This window comes from Balearica regulorum, chromosome 1, assembly GCF_011004875.1.
Source record: "Balearica regulorum gibbericeps isolate bBalReg1 chromosome 1, bBalReg1.pri, whole genome shotgun sequence".
NCBI classification, from domain to species: domain Eukaryota; kingdom Metazoa; phylum Chordata; class Aves; order Gruiformes; family Gruidae; genus Balearica; species Balearica regulorum.
In genome coordinates this window covers 87729488-87742075 of record NC_046184.1, presented here as the reverse complement: position 1 = coordinate 87742075, position 12588 = coordinate 87729488, and the positions used below count along the sequence as shown (strand labels likewise).

The following is a 12588-nucleotide window of genomic DNA, read 5'->3' as shown; positions in this document are numbered from 1 at the left end:
TACATAGCATAATTAAAGTAAGAGCTACTTTCTGTAGGAGATGCAGTCAAATTTGGATGCTTCATGAGGAGAAGGCTGCTTGGCAGTGACTCCTCACAGTTGTAGCTTGTCTCCTTTCTGCCCAAGTGCTGTTCTCTATCCTGCTGGTCCCATGTGAGTTCTTCCACGCTGATGCATAAAATGGGACTCAACATGGTATAAATTTCACCAGCATAAAATAATCTTTCTTCAGAAAGAGTCCTGGAGCAATTATAAGGAAGCAATAGTGGAAGCAGCCAAATCTGAGGACACAGAAATGAATCTTCTATTATCTAATGGCAGACTCCTTTGTCAGCAAAGATTTGGAAGGATTTCAGCATTTATATGCTCCTCAGAAAACATCATCTGTGGGGAAGGAGCAGAGGTACCAAGAAGTGAATGAACAGGGGGTGTCCGGTGGACCTAGGAAATGTAACAGGCTTGTAAACTGGGGGTGGAGGATTTAATCTTCTTGTGGAGATGAATCAATACTTGTCTTTCTAGAGATCTCACTTGCCATTACTGTCATTGTATTAGTTGAAATAAATGTGTCACAGCAGATGATTGCTGAAACCTTGAGAGCTTATCACATTGGGTGGGTAGGAATTCAAGTAGTGCTGGAGTTGAAAGTATCATCTGCTGCCTCCCTTCCAGAGCAAGTCCAGTTCCTTACACGTAACCAAGATGTGCCTTGGTCCTGCTTTGCTCTGCTCATTCCCACCTCTCTGGGGCTCCCTAGCAAGCCGAGGTAGAATATAGATGCACGTGAAGGATGTGGGTTCTCTGAGACTACTTGTTGGATATCTTCTCCCCTCTTCAGTACAGCAGGTCAGTTATCTTGATTCAACTTACTTTAAAAAGCATAAGGTGGGGGTGGGGGGAAGAACCCTTTAGTGCACGTAACTTTTTGGAAGAAAAGATGTGATGATCCTGACCTTGGTACTTTCTGCTTCTAAGTAGACGTTACACCTTCCATAGTGTTGTTGCCTGCATGCCTTGACCTCTAGGAGAGGATATTACCTGTAGTCCTAGACTAAGGCAGTTGCCCCTTCATAGCCCTGTTACAGTGAGTGGTGGTTGAGCTAGAACAGCCTGAAGGAAAGCCGTCAGCTCAACTGGTGTGACACATAGGATACGGTAGGGTTACAAAGGGCAAGGATGGGATGCTTATGTCCTGTTAGGCATTGTGAATTATTATCTCCTGCAAGGGCAGGAATTGCCATTTCAGATTGAATTCTTAATAGAGTTTCCCAAGGGAAACAGGCTGCAAGACTTGCCTGTCCTCTTTGAATTGATTTACAGGCCTGCCCCATCTAGCAGGGAGCTATGCCACACAGGCGTTTGCTGCTCCCAGGTTCTGGGCTGCATCGGCAGGACGCAATGTAGGAGTCAAAACTGGGATGTTGGCACAGCACAATTACAAATTCTTGCCCTCTGCTGGGATTTACAGTGTGTGAGGTGAAGTCCAGGTGTAAGTCTTTCAGCTGTTGCCCTGCTCCTTTTCTCCAGTCTGGTTTACTGGGGAGGGAAGTCAAGTTAATAGTGCTGCAGCATTTGCAGCATGGGTACATCTGTAAGCCAGCCTGATTCCAGCCATGGGCTCACAGCTGCTGTCCCCATGAGCAGCCTTGCTGGCTGGGTGATCTTGTTCACCCAAAGGCATGCTTGGGATTACATCTCCGTAAGGCTCCAGCCTCTATTGCTACGTATTCCCGAAGTAGGCGAGGACTGTTTTCTCTTCTTTCCATTTGGGTACAAGCTGTATGAAAGGGGTGGGCGGTGGTCATCCTTGATGCCCATGCAATACTCTGCTCGTTTGTGAAGCAGGGCATGTTTCCCACATCTGATGCAGGGCTTCACAAGGTAGGCAAGGATCTTGCAAATCTACTGTAGCGGTAAGGATGCAATGGCAGACCTCAATACCTTGCAAACTTCACTGGGGAGAAAATCCTTGCCTTTTGGACAGGACTCAGGGCTCTGCTTTGTCTGGTGAACATTAAGAAAACACTTCCTTGTATCATATGTAGAAGTGTTCAGGGATGTGGTCTCGATGTGGTATTCCTCTCTCTTCATATTAAAGTCTAGGAATTCCACAAATTGGTCCAACAGACACTTAAGATCACATAAAATGTCTAGTGAAGGTCTCAGACTATGAAATACTGGTATTAAAAATAGTTCTTCAGCCTTGTGTTGGCAGTCATGTGCTTGTCTGCTTATGAAACAGTATTTGATTACATGGCCATGAGTCCTCAAATAATACGCTGTGGAATGCAGGTAGTGTGTATTCTTACCTGTATAAGCCAAAAGGCACAAGAAAATAGTGAAGCTGGAAAATACACTGTGCCACTGGAGATAAATGACTTGCTGCATATGTACTGTAGTGCAATAGTGGGAAAAGCTGGGATTTCCAAGGGGCTTAAGATTAAATCATAGAATTATTCTTACTGTATCTTAATAGATATCAAAAGCTTTACTATTTTATGACAGAAGGATACAGTGCTCTTGTGTTTTGCAGGATACCTCAGAGCAGGTAGGGTTTTTTTTTTTGGCTGACTTTTTCTAAACAGCTTATGAATTTCTGTTTGTGTTTTTCCTTTTGGAATCAATATTGAAAATACTTAGTTTGCTGAAACGGAAGAGCCAAGGTGGGAAGAAGCAGCATTCTTTCTTGTATAAAACTTTTGCTTCTGTGTCCAAAGCCTGGGCAAACTATAAAAGTGGTACTTTTTTCTTTTTTTTAATACCACTCAGCATTAGCATATACTTTAAACATCCATTACATTTCTTAAATTGAGAATTTAGAAGAAGTAGAGATGCAACTTTCTAAGTCTTCCAATGAATATAAATGAATCATACTCATTTAAAGTAAACCTGACTACCTGCAACATACACGTAACCTGTGTAGTTTCTGGATTCATGAAGTCAGTGCAGAAGAGAATTTCCAAATGTCCATCTTGCATTTACGAGTAGTTGAGGATCCGTAACCCAGTAGTACCGTTTGCTGTGCAGCGAACCTGTGGAGGTAGGCTTGCTTTAACTGTTTTATGGGCAAAAAGCTGCTGACAGGTAGCTGGAATGTGTCCTTCCTGCAATGATGGTTTCCCCATGGATGGAGAACAGTTCCATGTGCTTGCAGGACTCTGGCTTGACCATCATGTGTTCATGCTCCTTAGATTTGTTTTCTTGTTCAGTTGCAACGCTGCTTCGTTTAGGTCCCTGTTCCTCGTCACAGCGACTACAGCATACGCCTACAAACAAGCAGCAGTTTGTTCAGCCCAGTCCCTGAGTTTCCCAGTTACACCAACATGTGCTAGCGTGGCTCCCCCAGCTGAACAGGGCAGCCACAGGGACTAAGGAAGTGGCAGAGTAACCTTCCAGTGCTGTCTGGTGGTGGCCTACTGTGTTGATACCCTTCAGGTGTTACCTGTGAGTCTTGCTTTGTGATGATGTTTTTCTTAATTTGGTTTTAGCACCCTACTGTAAAATTTACTTTGAAGCAAAATTGCATATGTAGTTTTTGTGGTCAGAAGGAAAAGCTGGAAGGCATGCTGAAAGAGTATTGCAAAGGTTTAGAAACCAGAAGGCAATGAAAAAAGATTCCAGTGTTTACCCTTGTATCTCAAAGGAGTTTTAATTAAATTATTTATGATTTTTTTGTTGTTGTTGAAGATTTTATTTTTTAGGAATTGGTGGCTGTAGCCTCTATATTATGGTGATGATGGCAGGAAAGTTGATAATGATTATGGCTTTCAAAAAGGTGTTTCGTTCCAGTAAACTAAATTCCCAAGTGAACCTGGAATCGCTAAACAAGAATAAATAGGAAACTTTCTTTTAGACTTGCAACTGCAGATGCAAGACCTTTTTCTGAACCTGTTGTCCTCAGTGTAAGTATAAGCTGCCATCTCAGCTTCCCTTCTGCTACCTTGCTAACTCTCTATGTTTTTTCAGAAGGTGGTACCCCCCTTCTACCTTTACCCTTGGAGGGTATAAAGTTGAGATATCTATGAAAAGTCTGATCTAGTGAGAGTGATTCTAATCTTTCAACATGTGGTGGGCTTAAAATTTGTATATCCTATCTACCTAACGTGCTTTCATCAATTAAAGACCTCTAATCAGGATGTACTGTCTCTTCTGATGAGTTATGCATTCTCATACCCTGTTTTCTTGAGCAACGTTTGCAGCTCTGGAGGGGGAGCTGAAGAGATGTTCTTTTCAAATGGAAATGGTGCCATTTCCATTTGGTGCAGACAAACTGCTTGCTTGCTTCTCAAAGCAAATAGTAAACTGAGGGCCTTCTACCCCACAGCTGTCCTACCTCTGCAACCCTGTGGTGGGCAGATAACTTGAGGAGAAATTTCAGTTGCTGGTGCAGCTTGCTGCATCAAAACCCTTGCTCACAAACCAAAGCAGCCTTCCTTGGGAGGTTGAGGGCAGTCAGCAGTGTATTCCTGTTTTGTTAGGTGGGTTGCAGTCATCTCGGTATCATTTACAACAGAGCCAAGTGCTAGCTGCCAACCTGCAGCTGTACCTGAGTTGGGTACATAAGGGTCCAAGCAAGAAAATTCTCAATTGTAGCCTTGGGTATATGTATTGTGTGTGCACGCTTAATTTTATAACTGAAGTTATTCAGGTTGCTCCCAATTGGGTAAATGGAAGTTACTGAACTCTCTTCCTCTTAAGTCTGCTGCATTTGTCCACTGTGTCTTGTCTGACAGTCACCTCTGACCTGGCGGTAGGGCTATGATTCTGGATTAGAGCAGCAGCGAGGAGGCAGTTCTGTAAATGACCTCTGAATCTGAATAACCAGTCCAGGGATGAACACTGCTGATCTTCCTGTGGATAATGCCAGCATCTAGGTCAGAGTGAGGAAGGGGGACAAGCTTCTCCCACCTAGATTTGGAGCTGTCTTGTTCTTTCCCTTTGGCTAACACCTTTCTGTATTGTCCTTTCTGTTCCCACAGGTAGATGCAGTGCGGGTGTACGTGAACAGCAGCTCTGAGAACCTCCAATATCCTGTCTTGTTTGTAGTTCGCCAACAGAAGGGAGTGCTGTCATGGCAGGTTCCACTAATTTTTCGAGGCCTGTAAGTACTGGGGTCTCTTCCTTGTAACACGCTGGTCTCCCAGCTGTATTCAGCGTCAGCCTTCCTCAAGTGCTAGATCTTGCCACTTGTGTAGACTGTGGGGCTTGGTTGCAAAGCATGCTTGCTCACTGTCAGCTGAACGTAGGAAGACCTGCTCTTTTCTTAGTTTCTCAGATATGTACACGGAGTACCAGGAGGCTTGTCTGCTGGGGATCTGCCTGTCTCACTAGACAGTGAAACTGCTAAATGGCATTGTTGTAATTTCCACAGTCACTTACAATGCGTGCAAATAGTTCATGGGCTGTGGTTTGGAGCAGGGTTTGAACAAGCTCTTGAAAGAGCACCCTAACTGCTGTTACAGTGCATTTGGGGAATAAGAGCTCTCCTCTGTTTCTCCCCTTAGGTACACCTAAGTTGAGTCTATTCTAGATGGTGGTGGTGGTTGTTTTGGGGATGTTTGCTTTGTGAAGGTGATGCTGCTGTGTAGCTTCAGCAACCTCAGAGCTTGTTAGGCTGCAAGTACTGAGACTTTTCAGACACTCTAGTTCATCTGAGATGGGAAGCTTCATTCTGTGACTGAAATCCTGGCACCAGGCAGCAGATACCCTGCAGTGTTTTGCCTGATGCAGGGGACGGTTGCAGCAGCAGCTGTTCTGGACTGTCAGTGCGCTCTCTGCCTCCAGCAAATGGCAGATGTTCTAGATCTGCAGATGGCACAGGCAGCCTCAAGGGAGGTGAAATGCTGGGGATAGCCAGTTCCTTTTGCAGATCACAAGAGGCAACAGAGGTGGAGTTTGAGCTCTGAATAAAAGACTGACTGGTCTTGGCCTTTCAGATTAGTATTTCAGTTATGCAAGCAGGGGAAAAATTGTCATTCATAAAGCTGCTGAACAACTTTTTAACTGCTATCTCTCTCTCTCTCTTTTCCATCCAACCTTCCCTTCCCTCATTCCTCTGGCTGTTGTAGCTATCAGAGGACCTACAATTACCAAGAAGTGAGTCGGACCCTCTGTCCCTCTGAGCCAACCCCTGAGGCAGGACCCTCTGACCAGATTATATTTGTGGATGTTGCTTCCATGGCACCATTTAATATTGCATATGAGCTGCTAGTCACCAGGCTTGACAACTTCCAACTTGAGTAAGCTGGGATGTGAGAATACAAATGTAATCTCTTCATGTATCTGTTATACCGGGATTTGATCCATCTGCCTACCATTCCCTTCTCAGGGGTGGGGGGGGAATATTATTTTTCTTTTGCAGATTAAGCAAAATGAAGGTACTCTATGTGTATTCCAACTCTGAAAGTTTCAGACTTCAACATGCTGGCATTTCTTTTCTAGGACCAACAAAGCCTTTAACTTCACTGCCAGCCCTTCTCAGCCCCAGGTAAGGAGGAGTCCTGTGTGGTGTTGCTTGTATGTCTTACCGCATCCAAATAGTTGGTGTGATCCTTTGTTAGAGATGGCAAAAGCCTTATATGACTAGGTCATTTCCATCTTAGGGTGCAGGGAAACTTCTTCACTGTTGAATTTTCTGTGGATAAAGTGAAGAGGTAGCAGTGCCTCAGCCCCTCTAGGGGCATGTTTGAGTCTTCTTGCAAAGCAATTAAATGAACCAAAACCCATGACCAGAGCAAATGAACAGTATCTGTAGTTTAGGAAATTCCAGAAATGTACAGAAGTCCAGAGGTCATTGGCCTGCTACACTTCATGGGAAGTAAGATGGTGTGCACTAGTATCTTGTTCCAGCCAGTGCTGGTTCACTTTTCCTAGCGTGACTAGCCATGATGCAGTCTTTACTGGAGAAAAATAAATGTGTAAATAAATAAGCTGTAAAGGTACAACAGAACTCAGACTGCTATTCCTTGCTCAGGGCAGCAAGTCAAGTTGCAAGATGATAAATGAAATGCCTGAAAAGTCTGATTATTAGTTCAGAAGAGAGCACACATGTACAGCATATCCAGCTGAGCAGCCTTGTTTAGAGCCCTGCAGATTCTACAAGTCCTCTCTTGGAATGAAAATGCTGTTGGCAGTAACTATAGTGATACAGGAGCTCATAGAGCTGGGAAAGTGTGTAATTTACCCAGGCTGTCTGGTACTCCATTTTTGTTGTTGCTATCTCTGTTAGTAATGCCACTTAATTTTGGATTTCCTATTACCAGGCATCCCAGCTAATCTTTTTTGCTGTCAAATGTCTTGAGTTCATTTGTAAATACATGCAGTATTTTATACTATAGAAGGATAGGGAATGGTGGTGGCTCTTTATAAGCCCTCATTACTTACAATCTTGTAATTTGAATGTAGAGCATTTAGCATCTGGCCTGGAATTAACTTTGTGACTTTGGTCTGTTATTTGTCATGATTTTATAATATGAGATTGGTGACTTTTAATTATAGGCCAGATGTAGAGAGTAGAAGATGAGGGCTTCTTAATTGATATAATGCTGTGATTTTTGTAAATCAAAGTATTAAGTTGTCTGTGGGGGGAAGAAAAAAAAAAAAGGTGATTCAAAATTTAGATGAGTGTTGGAATAGCCCTAAGACTGGAAAAAGACAAGTGTAACAACTGACGGAGTTGTTGTCTGGAACCCAGCTCATGTCTGAGGGCTAGAAGGAGAAGTTAGATATGCTGGTGTATGTCAGGATTGTTGCCTGGATGTGTTTATACTACTCACTGTCTGTGTGGGACAGAACCGTAGGTCTTAATGCCCCTTATCTTAATGCCGTACTCTAGTATAAGTGTGGCTTAAAAAGAAAATGATAGAAGGGTCCTCATGGGTGACTTCCTAAAGCTTTCCAAGGGAAACCAGGGAGCTCAGATCACCAGCGTCCTTGCCTGGCGGAGATAAAATATGCTCTGCTGAAGAAATCGGCCTGGTGAGTTTTCAGTTTGTAAGGGCTCATGGTTGGAGCCAGCACTCCCTCAGCAGTGAAGGGACCCTGCTTGGAGGGGGATGGTGGGAATAAATGCTTTAGTAGAAATGGGCAAATTTGGAAAAAGCCTAGGTGATTTCTTACTTATCCCTGCCTTTCCAGATGAGGCCCCAGCTTCCTGGGAAGGGGATGGGGGAAGGAAATCAGAAATGGCTGGCCCTTGCTCAGCATTAAGATTTATGTGACTTAAAGGGAGCTTGCCAGTTGGGAACGTCTCAGGTTACGGTTTTGGAGCAGGAGCTTCACTAGGTTCCCTCCCCATGGGCTATGCTTGCTCCAAGGTGGCAGCAGTGCTGCCAGGTGACCATAAGGAAGGGGGGAAGGTGGCTGGTGGCTATCCTCAGCCTTGTGTTGCCGCTGAGGTGGAGTGAAGTGCCTGTTAGCCCCTCCTGGTAGCTCTGACTGTGAACCTGAGCTCCCAGTGTCTGGGCTCCAAGCAGGGTGATGGGAGCCCTTGCAACAGGCCTGCTTGCTGGGGTGGGCACAGAAACCCTACTTCTCCAGCAGCTGGCCAGTGTAGTACACCATACTTCCGCTGGAAAAATATGCAAATAATGATGTTGCTTGGGAAATCTTTTGCCCAAATCTGAAAAGGCCCTTGCTGGGAACAGGGAAGGGCATCTCCTGACCCTACAGACTGTCCTGTGGGCCTGCTCAAAGCATGGAAGCACCAGAAACACTGTTCCCTGCCCCCAGAGCAAAGTAGGAATATTAGCAGATGTTAGTCTCTCCCAGTTTTTTTCAGAGCTATAGCTGAATTATTTTCAAAGCTGAAGTGAGAAAAGAAACCCCCATTACCCCTTGCCCTCAAAACCAAATAAAACCAAAACACCTAAATGCTACAATTAAACTCTTGACAGAGTTCAACCATTTGATCTAATGCTTTCCATAGCCTGTCTTTGAGGCAACCCATTTGAGATAAACTTCATGATATATTCTATATATAAAGTACAGCCAGCAGTATGGAAACATCTGGAAATTGCTCATAGCAACATAAAATGGAGTAGGCTATAAAATAAAGTCATTTTTGCTTGATCAAGCGGAAAAAAGCTTAAGGGGAGCAGAAGCTATGCTGTACCTTGCATGTTGAAGATGCCTGTGTCTAACAGTGTGTTGTGCAAGGGGAGAGTTGTCTGTACATATTTAATCTGTTCTTTTGTAGTGTAAGGTCCTAGTATTTGAAATCTGAATTTTTGTGAAAGCCTTCCACATCAAACTCCAAAGCCCTGCTTGGGCAGTGTAGGTACCTTAGGGAGGCTCTGAAGCTACTGGCAGGGATGATTTCTAGACCATAACTCTCAGTACTCTGCTTTCTCCTCAGTATTTTCTGTACAAGTTTCCTCAGGATGTCGATTCGGTCATTATTAAAGTGGTGTCTGATGTAGTCTACCCGTGCTCGGTTGTCTCCGTCCAGGATATTGTGGTAAGTCAGAGCAGAGAAGGGTAAAGGAGGTGCCTGCTGGACCTCTGTGTCCTGCTGTGAGGAGTTCTGTGCCCCAACAGAGAGACAAGCCCCAGGAAGGGCTTCACCCCAGTGTGATCGTTGAGAAGGGAGCCCCTAAAAGAGGAATGAAAATCCTGTGGGAAGGAGGCAGAGACAAGAGATGCTGAGTTCAAGCAGCTTGTACAGGGATTTTTATTGCAAATAAATGAACGAGCTGTTACTCTCCAGCCTGTCTGTAGGGCATTTGTTATGCTCCTCTCATGAGGTTTAACACTCTGCTGCCTTGCAACATGGGTCTGTCTCTCTGCGGAGTGATGCTGAATGGAATGCTGGTGGCTGAGGGATGGGACAGTGCTGTCCCCTTGAGTCTCCCCTGGCTCAAGGCAACATGGAGAGCTTCTGATTTCCAGCCATGAGGTCTCTCCTCCTTTATAATTTGATTTCTCTTTCCACAATTACTCATCCCTTTTCCTGGGAAGGGGAGAACAGCTGTTCCCTTCCGTGAAGGTTGGCTGTTGCTTACAGCTGAAAAATAGCCCCACATTTCTCTTCCTTTCCCACCTCCCTAAATGATGCAGGGACCTGCAGTGTGGGAGCAGCAAGATGGTGACAGAGGTGCAAGATGCCTTGGCTGCTGGGTCTGAAGTTCTGGCAGTTGCCTTTAATACCCAGGGTGAGGAGAGAAATGGGTAACATCAACTCCTGCCCACATCCATGTGTTTGAATGGCAGAAAGGCAAGAGAGGAGACTGTGACAGGTGATTTTCAGCCTAACAGGTTTTAGAATAGTGGGAAAGAGTAAAATGAGTGCGAGCACTTGGCATATAGTACAGACCACAAAGTGCATGATACAACCAGTGTATGGCTGAGTGTATGCACTGCCCTGTGGGAATTGGAGTGATCAATCTGGCTGAATCCTCTTCTGGGATTAAACTGCAGCCCTCTTGTGAGAATGTCAAGATCAGTGAGTGCAGGCCACAACTCATGTCCTCAGAGCAGCTTTTCTAACTTCTGAATGGGTCCTGGTTGTTCTGTTCCCTTTGTCACCCCATGCAGGGCCTTTCTCTGCTGTTCTGCTCTGTCTGTTCTCCTCCTGGTTCCCTGCAAAATTAGTTCAGATTTTGTCCCTGGTTTAACCCTTAGTTATGTCTGTTTTAGTGCCCAGTATATGACCTGGACCATAATGTGGAGTTCAACGGTGTTTACCAGTCTATGACAAAGCAGGCAGCTATAACAGTGCAGGTGAGATGCTGTTGTGTTTTTTGGTATGGGTTTTTTTTTTTTTTTTGACCCAGTGTTTTTTTCTTTTTCAGTGGCTTGTCCTGTGCATCTCTAGTTTTTTTTGATTCTGGTATGGCTATGATCCTTTGTTTTTATTAGATCAGCTGATATCAGTAGGAGAAGAGATGTTACCTTTTACTACAAAACCTTGTTTACATTTGCTTAGATAGTTGTGTTATGTCTTAGGTACTGAGGCTGTAGATCAGAGTGGCTGCAGCCAGGTGTCTTCTGTTCAAACCTTGGCTCTTCTACCACCAAGTGGTGGTAGCAGGGCCTTATAATGAGCAAAGCTTAGGTAGATGGCTTGCACTAATTAAAATAAATAAATGCATTAGCATTGGTTTGCTTGTACTGGGGCACTGCTGTACTGTATACTGATGAACTCAGTCAGCTTATTGTCAGCGGGGATGAGGGGAGCATTCCCAGAAGCCAAGCTCTGTTCAGAACAGGCAGGTCTCTGTAAGGCTGGTGCCTGTGTAGCAACTAAAACCTGATCTCTGGTCCTGTGGAGGTAATCACCTCTGCTTTGCATTGGAGGGAGATGCTACTTCACTTGTCATGGATTCTGTCTTCTGCTCTCCCATGCAGAGAAAGGACTTCCCAGGTGAGCAGTTCTTTGTTGTGTTCGTCATCAAGCCAGAGGATTATGCCTGTGGGGGTTCTGTGCCTTCCTCCATTCACGGTAAGTTGTGCTGGGAGGCAGATTTGATTGCTGCATCCATGTGGTGGAACAGCAGGAGTCCTTGGGGATCTTCCTGTGGGATGACACAGGATGGTCATATAGCTCTATCTTATCTAGGTAGCTGTGAGGAAGAGTGAAGTATAAACTTAATATTGTCGCGTAGGTTAAAAATCTTGATCAACCCTGGAAGTGGCTGGGTAGTACAGCACCTGGCTTGCTGGGGTTATGTGCTCTTCTGAGGAGTCACTTGGTGTCCTGGGAGATACTTGAGACACCCAAGAATTGCTGCTTATGGCTTCCCCCACACACACACACTGTAGTATCCTCCTGCCTGCATGGAGGCCCAGATGGCAATTCCTGCAGAGAGCACCTTCTCCAGCTGTTATCCTGGGATCTATGACAGCCTCCCCACTTGGAGGGACCAGGAAAAACTAGTAATTTTGGGGGGAATAATCTCGAGAGACTTGTTCTAGTACCTTTTCCAGCCAGAAAACACTTTGTCTTCCTCCTGGGCAGTGGTGTAAAAGCAAAGCCTCCACCACTCATGTGGTGGGTGAAACTGGAGTGGGGGTGCAGCTGTCCCCATGACAAGCTGAAGCCCATTTCAGATCAGGGACATTCCTGTCCTCAAAGCTGGATGGCTTCCTCCATGTAGGAGAAGCAAGACTGCAGCCGAGAGATATGCTGGGCTCCCCCAGTTCCCACCCTAAAAAAGAATTGTTACCTTCTAGGTGTCTTTCTCTCATCTTAAAGCTGTCAGCAGAGCTGTACTGGCAGGATGTGCTAAGCCCTGGTAAAACATAACAAGACTATAGCTCGGCATCCTGCACAGAAGTGTTTTGCCAGCAGAGTTTTGGCCAGATGCAAAGATGGTGTCCTAGTATCTGTAGTGACAGAAACTGCCCTTTGGGGAGTAAATGGACAGGAGATGAGTTGCCTATAGGGTTCAGGCATCCAGGCGTGAGCAATGTATGAAAAAGTCAAGCAGGGATTTCTAGTCTGAAAAACAGGCTGTGGATAGAGGGGAGGTGGGGGAAACATATGGAAAAGGCTGTACACTGACAAATGGGAAAGGTTCACAGCAAAATCACACACAGATTTTGGTGAAAAGCCAGACTCGGGTGTTTTTGCAAGTGCGGAGAACTGAG

General features: G+C 45.0%; 2 protein-coding genes across 4 annotated transcripts in view; both read left to right on the top strand.

The window, feature by feature from the left end:
* Window positions 1-12588, top strand: part of ATP6V1A (ATPase H+ transporting V1 subunit A) — a 219842-nt gene that overhangs the window by 81420 nt on the left and 125834 nt on the right. The gene's annotated exons all lie outside the window — the stretch shown is intronic.
* The window catches only part of SIDT1 (SID1 transmembrane family member 1), a 47378-nt gene that overhangs the window by 13107 nt on the left and 21683 nt on the right, over window positions 1-12588 (top strand). For all 3 annotated transcript variants that reach the window (XR_012837451.1, XM_075764644.1, XM_075764636.1), the window contains exons 2-7: window positions 4980-5101; window positions 6069-6239; window positions 6442-6487; window positions 9356-9457; window positions 10636-10719; window positions 11347-11440. Coding sequence is in view for 2 of the 3 variants with exons in the window: in XM_075764644.1 (XP_075620759.1) it covers window positions 4980-5101; window positions 6069-6239; window positions 6442-6487; window positions 9356-9457; window positions 10636-10719; window positions 11347-11440 (619 nt within the window). In the remaining variant the exon portion in view is untranslated. The remainder of the gene's footprint in view (window positions 1-4979; window positions 5102-6068; window positions 6240-6441; window positions 6488-9355; window positions 9458-10635; window positions 10720-11346; window positions 11441-12588) is intronic.